General features: G+C 38.6%; 2 protein-coding genes across 2 annotated transcripts in view; one reads left to right on the top strand and one right to left on the bottom strand.

Annotated features, from left to right (window-relative positions):
* Positions 1-277: 277 nt before the first annotated feature.
* On the bottom strand, positions 278-2,482 carry nudt15 (nudix (nucleoside diphosphate linked moiety X)-type motif 15). Its single transcript, XM_041258979.1, has 3 exons — positions 2,140-2,482; positions 1,546-1,742; positions 278-655 (listed from the first exon to the last, which is right to left on the bottom strand). Exons 1-3 carry the CDS (start codon positions 2,307-2,309, stop codon positions 519-521), a joined length of 504 nt encoding a protein of 167 aa, XP_041114913.1. The 5' UTR covers positions 2,310-2,482; the 3' UTR covers positions 278-518.
* A 1,616-nt stretch (positions 2,483-4,098) lies between these two features.
* LOC121320552 (succinate--CoA ligase [ADP-forming] subunit beta, mitochondrial) overlaps positions 4,099-15,897 on the top strand; it is a 40,377-nt gene continuing 28,578 nt past the window's right edge. Inside the window, exons 1-6 of the mRNA XM_041258976.1 lie at positions 4,099-4,217; positions 6,069-6,255; positions 11,226-11,325; positions 11,936-12,098; positions 13,383-13,511; positions 13,787-13,925. Of these exons, the coding sequence (XP_041114910.1) occupies positions 4,134-4,217; positions 6,069-6,255; positions 11,226-11,325; positions 11,936-12,098; positions 13,383-13,511; positions 13,787-13,925 (802 nt within the window). The 5' untranslated portion in view covers positions 4,099-4,133. The remainder of the gene's footprint in view (positions 4,218-6,068; positions 6,256-11,225; positions 11,326-11,935; positions 12,099-13,382; positions 13,512-13,786; positions 13,926-15,897) is intronic.

Here is a 15,897-nt window from a genome sequence, read left to right as displayed (position 1 = left end):
CATAAAATATTTGCTGTGGAAATTGTTACATAATTATTAGAATTTTGCCTTTTTGCTCATTTTGGAGGTAATTCTGTTTTGTACTTTAACTCTAGTCTTGAGTGTTTAGCATTATGATGTGATTAACGTATCCGTTAGAGATGGCAATTGCACAAAAAAATTGATGTAAAAATGTTCATAATGAGCACAAGAGGGTCTACATAGTATTCAGTGTACATGAAGTGTGTCAGTTTTGGCTGTCACTTGTCCTTTTAAGATTCCACCATTAATACATAAGTTACAGTATACAAGATTTATTGCATGAGGTTATAACTGTAATTGGTATTGAAACATCAGACTATACACCCACTAGGGTGGTTCAATTCATATTACAGTATTTGATTAATTTAAAACTGCAACAATACAGTGTATTTAAACTATAGGGACACATTCATAATGCATTAACATGTAGGTAAACACACTGGCCCCGCAATACAGTAACCAGCACTCTGATGTTGTATGAATACAGCCCAGCATATCTATTGTTGAGCTGGTGTTCCTTTGGGAGATGTTGAACAGTCTTTGAAAGGATGGTATCCTTGTTTTTTCAGGCAGGCTAAAGGCAGGAAAAGCTGGCTGTCTGGTGGTAAGTCTTCCCATTTCATCCAGGTCCATCCTTTTACAGAAAACATGTTTTAAGTTAATAGAAAGTTGCTGCTGAGTTGCATATATCTGTGTGAACCATACAGACAGAGCATAGGAACAAAGACGTGCAACTCAAATGTATGAAGTCATCAGTATAGGGAAACTTCCCAGCAGTCGAGCATAGATCCAATTGGAAACAAGGTGCTTCAGATCAATTCGGCTGTCTGGGGTAAAATATTTACATAAAAGGAATAGCTTCAGATCAAGATATACTCACTTCTCTTAACCCTCGTATACACAAAAGTTATTTGTAACATTCAAAAAATGTTGAAAAACAAACAAAATAAATAAATAAAAATCCCCTTTTGAAAGTTTTAAAATGTTTCTGTATTCACTATTAAGTATATGTCAGCACAGGTATTTGAAATGAAAATTATAACAGACAAGGGATTTTGCCTAGTGAAAATTTAAGGTATATTTTACTACTTTGCCTCCAAGGTGATGTTGCTTAAAGACATGATTCAATAAACATGAAATTCATTTCTGCAACTATACTCTGGTAGTTCCATTGAAGGTGAAACCATTTCCACAGCGTGTGTGTGTGTGTATATATATATATATATATATATATATATATATATATATATAACTTTTTTTTTTTCCCACCCCATCACTGGTGAGAAAATGACCATCTTAGAAAGCCTTGCCTAAATGAATTAATCTCCTGGCATGATCAACATTGCTTCCCTAGTGTCAATATTTCTGCATGTGCTGCAGCCCCCCCGTTTGGGAATCGCTGTTCTAAAGCACATGCTTTGTCCTCAGCAACTGAGCACTGGTCATGTGACCTGAGTCACCCTGTATTGTATGTATTCCAAAGAAAGTGATTGAAAACGTGATTATATATACACACATCCATACCTTCATTCTTCTCAGGCTCTAAATTCACAGGTTCGGATTGGTAGCTTGTATCCACTTCTCCTCTCATTATTAAGGTGATATAGTGGTAATCTTCTTCTAATTTGATGGAGTTCACTACAGACGTGTAACAAACATTCTTCAGGTGAAGACCTGTTTCTTCTAGCACCTCCCTTTCGGCACACTCTTCCCAAGTTTCTCTGGAAAAAAAAGCTTCCTTTTGTAATTTATTTATGCATTTTAAAATGGGGATAGATTCAGGTGCTAAAAATTCAAAACTCTTACTCAGGGAACTTATACAAATCTGCCCCAAATGTTAATTTTGATAACCAGTCGTGATTTTTTCTATAATTTTCAAAGATGTAAAAGTATTTTTTTTTTTGGTACCACTGTTTATGACAAAAACAAAAAGTCTTTCATAACACGAAAAAAAAAACCCACTAAATGCACAGTTCTGCGGACAGTAATTGACACACACCACAACTGGGAAACAAATCAAATAACTGCTGTTTCGTTTGTTTCCCATACTTTACGTTAATGATTATATTGTATATTATGATATATTATGACATACTGTATGCCCATTAAATTCATTACCCAAATTCCAAGTGCCCTCCTGGAAGCTGGGAAGTTCCTTTTCCCATGGAACTTTTCCTTCTTCCCAACAGGACACAATTTGGATGCGAGCTGCTAGTAACAAGCACACCCACTCCAACCCCTGGACGCTTAGGAGGACAAGATGTAGAAGCGCCACTCGTCGGCTCCATACTGTGCTGCACAGTCCTGAGTTTGGAAGCAATCTGACATAAAGGCTGTGTTCCAATCCAAAACCTCGACCCCTACGCCCTACTCCCTTTAAAGTGATCACTCCTAGAAGTGGTCACTTTGAAGGGAAGTAGCGCGTAGCGGGCGCAAAAGTGATTAAATGGGAACACACTTTAGCGTCATCACTCACGGCCACGGACAGACGTCGTCATTAGTCAGCGCTTGAAATGTGTAGCTTCTGTCCGAAGTGCAATATTGGAAACTCGGGTGGGGGTTGACAGATTTGTTTGTATGTGTAAAATATTCTACTCTTTTAAATGTTGTTATGCTTAAAGTAGCTATTCATAATAAAGCAATAATAAAACATTTGTTTCTAGTGTTGTCATTATATGCGTGCGTGTCTTTATTTTTATTTATGTTTTCTTTTGTTTGGGGGTGGGGTGTTGTTTATTAGCACAACTACAATCAAAACATTGGTAGCAGGTTACATTTTGAGCGCCAAGACTGAGAGGAGAAGAGAGAATTAAAATGGAGACACTTGTTGTAGCCGCAATAGTATCGCTATTTTTTATAAAAATTAATGACCAACGGAGGAGCGGGTCTGCAATCCGTAGGCAAGCTTGGAAGTGTTCCTCTTCCCAGTGGACATGCTGTTTTTCTCACTTAACAAAGAGTTGTATTTCCTTATCCTACCTTGTAATAATTAAGGTAAATGAGCTGAAAAAAAGCTGTTTCACTGTAATAGTTAAGCTATCTAGCAGTATAAACAGTCAACTAGCTTGTTGCAGCTATCCCTCAAGGTCTCATACGGAATAACGTAACTTGCTATTCGTTTTTTTATTGACAAAATAGCAAGCTAGGACGACACAATAACGCAAAAAAAGTCGATTCAATTATCTATCTGTCTGGGAAACGTAAAAAAAAAACAGATGGGTGTTATTTATCACAAGAAGCATTATAATATTGTTATGTTATATGTTTCGATAGAAGCGTCAGCCCAATAAATTAATAAGTATTAATAATTGCTAATTACATTTATACACAACTCCATGTTGTCCATCTCCGGTTCCATTTTCGCGCTGTGTCTTTAAAACAAAGCTTAATGGGATTGGCGCAATGCTTGCTGGGTTATAAAGAGAGAATCTCTTCTGCAGAAGGGTACAGTGCTTGTACATTTCGGGAGCGCCCACTTCAAAGGCCCTTCGGAGGGAGCAGTTGTTGTTCACTACAAATGGGAACACCCCTTAAGATGGCCTCCATCCACCTCCGTCCTTTGAAGTGCACTTCGTAGGGCGCATTTTCGTGGATTGGGACACAGCCCATATTAATCAAACCCTCCCACTCGCATTGCTCTATGGGAGTCATGCTTAATAACAGAGACCGACCAACCCATAGCTTTACCCAATTTAAGGTTCCGCGCTTTTTCAATTATGCCACTGGAAACTAGAAAAAATAAATCCCTCACCTCGTGCACTGCAGGGCTTCAAACAGACATTGCTCAATGAGCCATTGGCTAGTTTGATTATTTTGAAGTACAGTATGTAATGTTATTATTATAATATTTTGATGGGTTTAAAAAAGGCTGCAAAGAAAACCTTTCAGAAGAAGTTAACGACTCAGACGAAAGCATTTTTTTTTTGTAATTCTGAAGGTGTTTATAAACAAAACAAAGATCTTGAAGATCAAAGAACTTTAAACAAATAATTATCAAAAATTTCAAAGAAAAAACGCGTGATCGGTTGATGGGGTTGCGCAGTCGCGGAATGCAATTTACTAGCCTTAGTGCGCAAGTGCATTGCCTGTAAAGTCTGTGCTCTGAGCTAAAGATGGCGACGTCCCTTATCTGTGGAAGGGTTTCTTTGGGGCTGAGAAACTCCGGATCCAGGAGGGCGATCAGTGCCGCAGCTAAGGTACTAGGGACCGGGGGAAGAAGGGACAGGTCCGCGTGAGACATTAGCAGCAGACCTGGGTGTAGACAGCAAGGGCAACTATATAAAAACTGCTTTGAAATGAAGGGGTCAAACTTGACATTACCATATTGACGATTGACAGTTCAGTATGCGAGTATTTAAAATGGACAATCTATCGTTTCATGTCCCAGGCAGTTTTTATTGTATATGTAATCTTCTGTTTCTAAGAAGTCATAGCAGTTCGACCTTCAGTCCTTGTTGCACTCGGAGAGAAGGGGACTGATTGGGATTGTCCTTCAAACTAAGCTTCAGTAATATTCAACCCATTTTGTTACTGCTGTGATAGTGGTCAAGCCGGAATTACTGTATGCATGATGCAGAGTGGTAGAATTGAGGCCAAAAGCAGTTTGTCTGATGTTGAATTTTGAGCACTGATGCTTTTGAACCAAGATCGTCACTTTTGCATCACACACTGCGGGAGAGGATAGGATGGTGTTGCAAAGGGATTTTTTTTTGGGGGGGGGGGGGGGGTGGGGGGGGGGGGGGGGGGGGGGGGGGGTTGTTATGTTATAGTACAGTACACGGTAGTGGGGGAAAGGTCAAGGTTGCCATGCAACGATAAGAAGAGTCATAAGGTTTGCTTAATGTTATGCCTTCCTCCCCTCGCAGTTATTTATGAGCCAAACCGTACCGGTATAAGTGCATGTTTTTGACAGCTTACATAGCGGTCACATCCCACAGTTAAATAGCTTACAAACTTTCATTTCAAACAGCAAATGCATATGGTTTTCTTCACCTTAAATAATAACAATTCATTTGCCTTGGATAAAAGTGTTTGCCAAATCAATTAGTAATAATAATAATAATAATAATAATATATAATAATAATAATAAATGCCTTTACTGGAGGCATACAAATAATGCAACAACTGTCACTCTGCTCTCCCACCCTAACCATAACAACTGTCCAGTGTTATTTACCTTATTTGGGGTCGTTTGGGTTTAAAATACTGCTTGGAAATTTGAGAGCTGAATAAAAACATTCAGTTTTAAAGTACTGATCACATTTAGCTTAAGAAATTCCAAAATTGAAAAAAACAAACACATTCCCAAAAGAGTTGCCTTTGTATCTACTAATAAAGGGGGAAAAAAGCAACTTGAAAATTGTATTTACACTTCTCTTTACTGTTAATAGTGTAGAATGTTTTCAAAATAGCTTTGAGTACCATGGCTGTAAAACCAGGCATGTACTAAAAAGTAAGCAAGTAAGCTGTCTTAAAATACACCTCATATGTTTGAACCAGAATGGCTTGCTGAGTGGTTACTGCTAAAACAGTTAAAGACAGTACTCTCTTGTTTTGTAAATTAAGAAAAATAGCAGGCTTTATTTATGGTACATCAGTGTACCGAGTTAGGTAACATTTGACCTTTTCCACTTTTGGACATTATTGGTCAGGCAGAAGATTGTTTGTAGTTTACTTTCTGGAAGGGGTTGGGACTTGCGACTGATTGTGCTTTGACAGTTTAAAGATGGGGTGAAAAACAAACATTTTAACCTGTAAAAATGCTGCATTCTGCTGTTTTAAATATGGAACCACATATGCAGACCTGCAATAAGAGCTTTGAACTACCAGAATAGTAGTCCTAGATATGGTTGTCAATTTTCACTGTTATGCTGATCAATCCTTAGTTGTACATCTGCTGTCCCCACTGTACAGTTTTCTTATTGTATGTTTGTTTATTATCTGTCAAATAAAAAGAAAAAGGAAACTAGATATGAAATAAAGCAGGATTGACTGCGCTAGTTCATCTCCATATAGCTCTACACAGTTTTCTCTTTCTATTTACCAGGTGCTTGGTGGAGCTTCTGGATTATTTGCTAGTCATGGATTCCAACAACTCCAGCAGCAACAGCAGAGGACCCTCTCACTGCATGAATACATGAGCATTGGGCTGCTGAAAGAATCAGGCATCTCCGTACCCAAGGGAATGGTGGCAAGCTCCTCTGAAGAAGCCTATTCAGTTGCCAAAGAGATAGGTATGGTGGTGGCTTACCGGTTTGGTATGTGTAGCTGTGCAAAGTGGTTTACAGCATACTGTTGTGATGTGCTCATTTTAACAGCGTTCTGTATTACAAGAAGACTTTTTGAGTAGTTTATCTTTTGTGCATTCTTGCTAATAAGTTCCCATCTCCTTCCTTCCTTGCTTGCAGACTGTTTTTATTGTAGTGTTTACTAAAGATCGGATCAGCGTCTGTAAAGGTTTTAGTCGACGAAAGGAGAAGGTGCAGAGTGAGTGTCACTCAAACAAAATGTGCTTGCTAACAGGAGAACATGAAATCTTTGATATCTAGTAACACAGTTGTCTGAATGTATCATTTGTTTATTTATTTATTTTTAATTGAATAATAATACCTTTATTTTTATATAGCGCTTTTCGTAGTGGACCACCATCACAAAACGTTTTACAGAGGTAGGCTGTGAACTGTGCATTATATGCAGAGTCACTTACAATAGCACACTGATTTAACATCTCATCTGCAGGATGGAGCACAAAGAGGTTAAGTGACTTGTTCAGGGTCACACAGTGAGTCAGTCAGTGGGAGAGGTGGGATTTGAACCTGTGACCTTCTGGTTACAAGCCCTGGACTTTAACCACTGGACCACACTGCCTCCTTGAAGTGACCAATTAATGTTGTTTATTTTTATTTATTTTTTCCCCATTTTGGAATGTCCAGTTATGTTTTTCTCCTCACTGCAGTGGGTTCCCACACAGCACAGATGTTTTGAGGGTGTCAGTGTCCTCTGATCTCACAAGCTTAAATCCAGTATCTCTTTTACGCCGAGCAATCCAGAGTAGAGGTGGGCGGGCTACCGATCCTGGAGAACAGAGATCAGCCCTGCTTTTTATCCAGTCTGAATGTGTTCGGCGTCTGGCTTTAATAAGGTTTACTGTTGTGCGATGAGGAGAAGGAATCCCTGCTGGTTTCCCACCCCCCCCCATCCCGGGAGCGTCAGAGCCAATGTGTCGCCCCCTGAGGAATCCCCAGCAAAGTTCGGCCTCTTTGCACAGCTTGGACGTGAACTGGTGCCGTCCAAGCTGTGCGACTCATCCTGCGCTCCCAGCGGCAGCACTTTAACTGGATGAGGCTCTCAGGGGACTCCCTGAATCTGTACCGTTTCTACAAATCTGGCAGTTCAACATTTTACTTAGCAAGAAATTGTAGGTTTGTACTGCTGGTGTTGACTTTTGGTTCATGTATACCATAGCAATGATCAAATACATATGAGATCTATTCTAATTCCTCAATGTGAGACTTAACTCTATGGGCAAAATTCCTCACTTCTCAAAAGCAATACACGTGAGTAAAGTCTACAGGACAGCGCACATACAGTGTTTTTCAAAATAAAATGACTGTACATTTTAGTCCCGTTAAGTGCTTGTCGTGTTGATGATAGAACGACCATACAAAGACTTTGCAGTCAATATTTTTTTTAATGAATGTATAATGAAAAAATAAAAGCACAACAAAAAAAATTAACAATGATGTCAATGCGAAGATACAATACGAAAAACGACTAGTTTTTTTATACTTTAGAGCAAATGAATGAAAGGAAGTACAGTACTGTAAGAACAAAAGGAAATACAATCTTCTTGTTCATCTACTCACAGTGGTTGAGTTGTGACTGTCTCTCTGTTAAGATTCACTCGGCAACAGTTCCCTGGCTTGTGTCTGACATATGAATAGTATAACTGTTATACTACAACAGTTTCAATGGGAAAAATTGCCCTTTTTAAATTGAGCCACCTTAATCACATTCATTGTACAATAAACACACTGGCTTTGCGTTCGGTACAGTTGGTAAAATAAATAAGCATTTATTGGACCACTCGTTGAATCTGTGATTTTCACCATCAAGTTTTCTCTTCTTACTAGCTAGAGAAGAGAGACATATGTTTATATAACTTTCAAAATAAGACTTTAAATAGCGACACGGGTGAAAAACTAAAATCCCCCACAGAGTACGCAAAGCGGAAATCAATTGTACAGGCTGCGTGAGTCACGCCGAATGGCTTAGCGCCTCGAAAGAGGTGGTGTGATGCACACGCTGCTTTGCCGGATACAGAAATAAGACGCACTTCTAACTCACAAATTGATTTACAACGTTACTGTTTTTTTTTTTGTTGTTTTTTTTTGTTTTATTTTTCTTTTTCATATTTATTTTAGTTAATTTTTATAATTTTTTGCTGACTGTCGGCGGGCCACTTGGTTGTCTCTTGTGGGCCGGATGTGGCCTGTGGGCCGCCAGTTGAAGAGTCCTGCAATACACCATGAAAGTCACTAAAGATTGCAGTTTATACAGCAAAAGATACCCAGGCCTATGCGAACAACAGGTTCATGCTGTAAGCCGAGCTTCTTTTTATAGGGCTTAAACTCACGTTTGCTGCTGTTCTTCAGTGACAGTCCAAAAATAACCCAACTGTTCATGGTTATCTATTCCTGTCCTGAACTATGAAATGGGATACCCTTATTTAGTTGTTTTGGAAGTGTATATGAAGGCAGCTTGACCAGTAGTGCTCTACTTTTTAAATACTTTTCTTCACTTTATTAAGTGTCTTGAGTTCTGTCATTTTGTCTCATAGTGGCTTATTCTTACTTCTATATTATTATTTTTTTTTTTACATCAGTGTGGCAAAGTGGTTTGCCGTGCGCCGGTGTAAAAGTGATGCGGTGCATAAGTAACGACAAACAAGTGATTTCAATGTCCAAACAGTGTTTTATTTAGAGTGGGAGTTTATTGTAATTCCAGGTCGTGACCGCAAATAATAATCCCAGGCAATACACAGCAATGTGTATTGCACTGTTAATCAACAAAATAATAAGCACAGAATTAAACACACACACACACGATCACAAGTTCACAGTGAGTGCTAGCGTGCAAGATGTGAAATACAATTTATCTGTTACTATTGGTGCAGTCAGTGTTGTCCGGGTGTGTGCTGGCCTTAAGTGACAGCTCCGGATTGTGTTAGCTGTCTGATAAATAAGCAGTACAACTAGAACTGACAAAACAAACAAACCCTAAACACTCACGGTTATATTTCACTTGTCCTTTAGCGTTCTTTTAACCATAAACAAAGGAACTGATCGCCTAGCCACGTCCCCTTCTTGTACTTTCGGTCACGCCCCCTTGGTTAGCGAGTGCAGCCATCTCCTCCAGTCTGCGGTTGCCACATCACTTTCCCTGCTGGGCAATGTCTTAATGTACCGCAGCTGTGCCCTCTTTCCAGACTTCCACCTAACCCTGGGAATGAATCGTCAGGCCATCCAGTCCAAGGCACTCTGTTCCCTTTACACAGCGCCCTCACAGGTCGGGAGGGAGGTTTATCACAAAGAATCATTTTGTCTGTCATAATCAGTTACAAAGTTATTTTCAACTCTCCTAAGGGAAATATGCTAGAAAAAGGCAAATGTACTTTTCCGCAGTCTAGAAGCAGTTCAGTTATTGGTTTCTTGAATTGTGATGAAGGCACTATTGTATGCTGCAATGTCTGGTTTGTATCTTGACCCTAGAATACTGGCAGTTTTACATGTGGCGATTTGCTTTAGAATGATTTTTCTCTTTTTAATAAGCATATTTTCACTCGAAATAAATTTGGCATGGTCCACTTGCTTGTTTGCCACTAGTATGGGAAATCTTATGTGCTGATGGTGTCTATTTCTGTGTTGGTGAACACAAAAATTTTATTTTTATATATACATTTTTTTATCATACATCACTTGATGTTCTGGATTGCTTTTGGCTATAATGTGATACACTCATACAATCTTTTGAGGTGTGTGATAATAGGATCCTTTCTATGTGTGTGCATTGTTTTTCTTTTTCCTTTGTGCCGCAATTGTATATTATTGATGATCTTGGACTCTATTTTGCACCTCACTACATGATAAATGAATCCAGTGCTACTTGCTTTTGCACTTGTCTTAAACATCTTGCAAAACTATTAAGGTAAAAGAAGGGGTAATATGTACAGAATAATATCGGAAGCCTACCGCCATAATGTGACTGCCTTACTGTGCATTGTTGTTTACAACCAGACCATACTCGCTGAAGCATGTAGGCCTAGTTGAATTCTTTGTGCTGTATTGCATTATACCACTGTGATGGATAATTCTGTGCATGTAGCCTTGCAGAGGTTCTGTATTATCCTGAGACAATTCAAACTGAAGATCCAGTGAAAACATAGCAATACAGTGCATAAGAGCAAAAGCTTGGAAGTAATCTTTTTGTTAACCCATCATACAGACTACTTGTAGTTCAACTACTGGATAAACCCAGATTGTCAGGGTTTTTTGTATTAGGAACTGGTAAACCATACCTTTTATTGCTGTACATTTGAAATCTTCAAATTACAAATGTATAATGTTTTCCTTTTATTTATTTTTTTTAAATCTAAACATTCTTGTAGCTTTATTTCTATAATAGTCAAACCGTTATCTGAACTCCTGTTATCCGCACAGCCCCTTGGTAACAGCTGTCTTGTTGTGTGATGTACTGTTCTGCCCTGTTGTCATTAACCCATTAAGTGCCATTGTCCTAATTTGAGGACAGGCTATTTTGTAATTTTCCGTTATTTGGATTCAGACCTAAATCTCTGGTATTTTAAAGAACAGTGCAGTACTGTATGTTATTTATGTAAAGATACATAAAAAATAAATACATAAATAAAGTTATCGTTTTTAGGGAGTTTCTTGAATGGGGAAAGTCATTTAAAAAATTTAACAGCCGTAATCCGATTTATCCAAACAATTTGACCTGTTCCAATTTGGATAATAAAGGATTTATTTTATCCTTTTTAAACTTTGCAACATTCTGTAGAAGTGACCTTTGAAATCCCCACAGTAGGATACAAAACACTTTATTGTCTAATTTTTTTAAAAGTGCATTACGAAGAAAGTTTGCAGTACAAAGTCATTCTCTAATACAATGTGATTTTTATTTATAGGCTCCAAGGATCTGGTAGTGAAGGCACAAGTCTTGGCTGGTGGCAGAGGAAAAGGCACGTTTGAAGGAGGCTTGAAGGGGGGAGTCAAGATTGTTTTCTCGTGAGTGACTTTTTACAGGCCCTCTTATTTTAAAATCCATTGCTGCTGCTTCCTTTAGTAACAGTGTTTTTCAACTTTTAAGTATTTTTTTTCACAACGCTGAAAACCTGCACACCTGCAGCAACACTAACTAGGTAATTGATCGTGGAGGCAGTTTGTGTCCAGAGCCAAAGCATTTTAGCTGGGGGTGCCCGAAATATTATCGGCGCGTGTGTGTGCTTTTGAATCCCCAGTTTTTGTTTGGTAGGGGTTTTTTCAGCATTAGAGGTGGGCAACTATTGTCAGAAAATATCTGAAGCCTTGATTGCAGCAATAAAATGTATAACACTACACTGGAGAGCTGATGTCAACATGTATTTTAAACTTAACAGTCCTAAACCTTTTGATTTAAGTATGTTTTGCTCAGATGGAATGGCTGGGGAGCAAGGGATGCTTTGCTTTGGGTTGGGCGAGTGGGGCTGGGAGTCTACTAATGAGACATAAGGAAATTTGGTTTAAAGCCTTAGTTATTTCTTCTTTTAAGCCAAAAATTGTTATTACAACACAAGCCACCTAATATATCTGTGCCAAGAAACCCAAGTTTGGAAAATGACTTAATTTAAATTTTTAGCCCTGAAGAAGCCAGAGATGTTTCCACCAAAATGATTGGCAAGAAATTATTTACAAAGCAGACCGGGGAGAAGGGCAGAATATGCAACCAGGTGTTTATCTGTGAGCGCAGGTACCCGAGGCGGGAGTACTACTTCGCAATCACAATGGAAAGGTCCTATCAGGTGAGTGCTTGCACATTTTGTAGTTTTATCCATAGCTTTACTTTATGTAGTCTCATTTTTATTCAGATTTCAATAACAAAATGTATTAACATTTTCATCTGATGCCTGTAATCTGTTTTGGCCAGACTTCATAGAAAAGTCCCGGTTACTGCCACTAGATGGCACAATAGTAAAGAAAACAGTTAATTTTTAAAAAATGTTTCAGGTCTGCTTTTGTAGAGCTTTTTTACACTAAGATCTTAAGGACTATATACTTTTTTTGTTAATTTTTTTTTTTTTTAGGTTTCTAACTTTATCAAAGCAATCTAATGGCAGTAATTAAGAGTAAGCCATTATGTGCTCTTCAGTGTCACACATTTATGTACAGCTGCGAACAGGTACACTTTTCTTGCTTCTCTGTTGTGATGGAGATTTGTGTGTACAGAATTCAGTTTCTCAAATATATGCAGTGTTTTATGTAGTACATGTATTCAATGCTGGTGAAAATATTTAAGTAAACAACATATTACCTTTAGTTTTATATTACCGCTGACAGCCATCAGGCTATAGTTCAGTGTGTCTTCACCAGTCTAACTGCCATTTTGTGGATAGAGAAAAAAAAAAAAAAAAAAAAAAAAAACCTGTTAATATGACAAAGCTAGAACCAAAGAACTGGGTAATATAACACAAGTCTTCCAAGCACCCTTGTTTGTTTCTCATTTGGTAACATTAAAATGATTATTTTTTTCTCTTAAAAAACAAAACTGGAGTTAACTGATATATAATGGAAATATGGTGTTTTCCCTCTATGTTCATTAATCAGTGGGAGGGAAGACCTAGGGACGATGGTCCTGAGCTTACTGCAAAGGTATTAATTTTTCAGTTACCCACCAAAAACCGTTGTTTTATTTTTGTACCGTGGGGAATTAACCATTTACTTAAGACGATGGATTTGATGATGTCATGTGTTTTTGTTTTACGGATTCAGTGTTGCTGCGGAGAGCTTGGTGAAACTGCCATTTGACGTCAGTGCAACAAGCGGGCACTCAAAAATATGCTTTAGAACACCCAACGCGAGTAGTATAAAGACACATTTCCATATAAATACATATTTATTTGTGGCACTTGAGATTTACTAAATTCATTTATTGCCTTTCAGCATCCCAGATTCCCCTTTCTCGGATGTGTCGCTTGTTTTAAGATTCTGCCTCTTCTGGTAGATGCTGTATGTTTAAGACAGGTCAAGACTGTGGAGTGCATGCCATTCACATTTTGGTCATGTTGTCTTTGATTTTCCATTTAAAGGGCCCAGTTTTAATAGGAAGCTCTCAGGGGGGTGTCAATATAGAAGACGTAGCTGCAGAAAATCCCGAGGCCATCATCAAGGAACCAATTGATATTATTGAAGGCATCAAGGTGGAACAGGCTGTCAAGGTATTGTATTCAGTGAGAAAGGTGCAACAACTGAGGCGGCTAAGTAGGTTCACCTTAATAATGATGAGCAGGATTCTAAATACAGACCTGCTTTGATCAGACAGGCAAGCTAGAAGACCGGGATTAAGAATTAAAATGAGTCCAGTGAGACTAGCATATAATTCAGATAACTTGTTTTCACCTAGATCCTCTTCATTAGACAGTTTGGTCAAAGTGTGTGTGATTGTTCAAGCTCATTGTGTGCGCTTCATATTGATCTGCTCTCTGTACTGCAGGTCGCACAAAAAATGGGATTCCCGCCTAACTTGATCAACGAGGCTGCAGAAAACATGATCAAGCTGTACAATTTATTCCTGAAGTACGACGCTTCCATGTTGGAGATCAACCCCATGGTGGAAGACTCTTCTGGAAGCGGTACTGTGTCTTTCTATCAGTGAGATTTAAACTGTTCTTCTATACCAGGATGCGGCTGCCAAAAGGCCTTTCACCTCTGGAGGCCTGGGCTAGAACCTGGCTGAGGTCACGCATGATATGTGTTAGGTGATCTCAAGAGGACATTAGTCCACACAGTGTTTCTCTGCTTGAGACTTAATGACAGGAATTGTTCAGGTCAGCATGTTCAGTCACAGGACACTAAAGACAAGCTCAAAGCTGTTTACAAACAGATTTAGAGAAAAATGAGAACAGAACCTAGAACCACTTAGAATAATTGCAAATGCCATAAAAGTAAAATAAAATATAATGAAAGGATATGATAAATAGAAAATGCAAGGCCCCAGGTAAATGTCTGTTTTAAGAATCTTCCTCTCCAATTTTGAGTGACTGCTTCCTTTGTAGGAAACAAGAATTGTGTTTCCGCCTTGGGTACATGGCAATATCACAAAAACACCTTCATTTTTTTCCCTACGGTTTTGTGTGAAGCCTACATTTTATTTTTCTCAAAATCTCCTGTTTATTTTGATAAAACAGCTTTTGTGCCTCTTAGGCATAACTGTTAGCAGAGAAATTCTAAACACGTCTTAAAGAATTATGAACATGTGTACAGTGAGCTTAAGCTCTTGTTTCACGTTTTGAAGTTCCTGAAGTTGTAACAGAGATATGCCTTACATATACAAAATAATATTGCCTTTACAGTAGCAGTTAGTTACCTTTAGGGGGCAAAAGGGGTCTTGAGTCTGGGTTAGTAATTCTCAAGCATCCAGCCCTCATGATTAATGTTTGGTTTGCAGGCTACCTGAGTGATCACATGTAATAGGCAAACCGGAGCAAGCCTTTTGGGAAGAATAACAATCAAGTCTACCTCATGGAACCTCATAAATTAATATGACAGCATTCACTGTACTCTGCCTTAATCAGGTTGCTAAAATTAATTTATTTTATTATAATTTTTTTAGAAGGTTTAAAAAAAATTGGGGTATTTTAATGAGCAAGCAGCCTTTTTAGGTAGCCCTAAATCTTTCAGTTTTTAAAAGAAATTATGAACCTCGATTCCACAGAACCTCTAAAGGGACATGGTGTGAATTATAAGGGATCTCGTGGGCTCGACATATATTATCTGTGAATCCCCTCATCAATATCGGTGAAACCCTTTCTGTGAAATAAACCCCTAGTACATTTACATTTAATACATTTTGAAATGTCTTTCACTTATCACATGATTATGACATGTTGTAACGGTTTATTATCTGGGGAGCCAGGTAAATATTTAATATCTACCACAATTATTCTCATAAGAACCCTCACTAGAACCTAATAGAACCAAGTTGTACATACTACACCCTATTTTGTCCCAATTTAACTACTAGGGTATCACAGCTACATAATTTTATAGAGTTGATTTACTCAGAGAACATGGAAGAAGTAAGTGGATGTTGCACTGTAACATTTAGTACAAACAAGTCCTCAAACACCAAACAGCTGTTCAGGGTTAGAAACTAATGCTCGCCCGAGGCGAATTAAAACTGATGAGGACTTGGGGGCTCCCAAGTGGCGCATCCACAGCGACCCCTGTGGCTGATAGGGCGCCTGTGGGTCTGCAGTGGAGCCTCCAGATCTGTGTTGTCCTCCAGCACTATAGGTCTGGTGGTCTTGCTGTGGATCCGCAGTGTGCAAAATGACAGAATGGCAGGAGCACGTTTTGGAGGATGCGTGCTCCAGCCTCCATTCCAGAGGGGTTGCGAGCGATGAGCCGAGGATACAGACAATAATTGGGCATCAAACTGGGGAGAAAAACTAGGATAAAAAAATTGGCGAACACTAAATTTTTAGAAAAAAAACCAAAACTGATGAGGACTAGTTGTGTCTCAGTATTCCTGTGGGCGAGTGCTTAAAAAAAAAAAAAAAAAAAAAAAGTGTACAGATATACTCTCACGTTCACAGGCTTGCG

The sequence above is a fragment of the Polyodon spathula genome, chromosome 9 (assembly GCF_017654505.1).
Source record: "Polyodon spathula isolate WHYD16114869_AA chromosome 9, ASM1765450v1, whole genome shotgun sequence".
NCBI classification, from domain to species: Eukaryota; Metazoa; Chordata; class Actinopteri; order Acipenseriformes; family Polyodontidae; genus Polyodon; species Polyodon spathula.
This window is presented reverse-complemented; position numbering and strand designations above follow the sequence as displayed.

What these genes read in the sequence shown, in the direction of transcription:
- nudt15 (XM_041258979.1), bottom strand. Translation starts at nt 2,309, where the DNA reads ATGGAGCCGACGAGTGGCGCTTCTACATCTTGTCCTCCTAAGCGTCCA. An exon ending in GGAGGGCACTTGGAATTTGG is followed by an intron (nt 1,743 to 2,139) that starts GTAATGAATTTA and finishes TTTTTTTTCCAG; the next exon opens with AGAAACTTGGGAAGAGTGTG. An exon ending in AGAGCCTGAGAAGAATGAAG is followed by an intron (nt 656 to 1,545) that starts GTATGGATGTGT and finishes TTTCTGTAAAAG; the next exon opens with GATGGACCTGGATGAAATGG.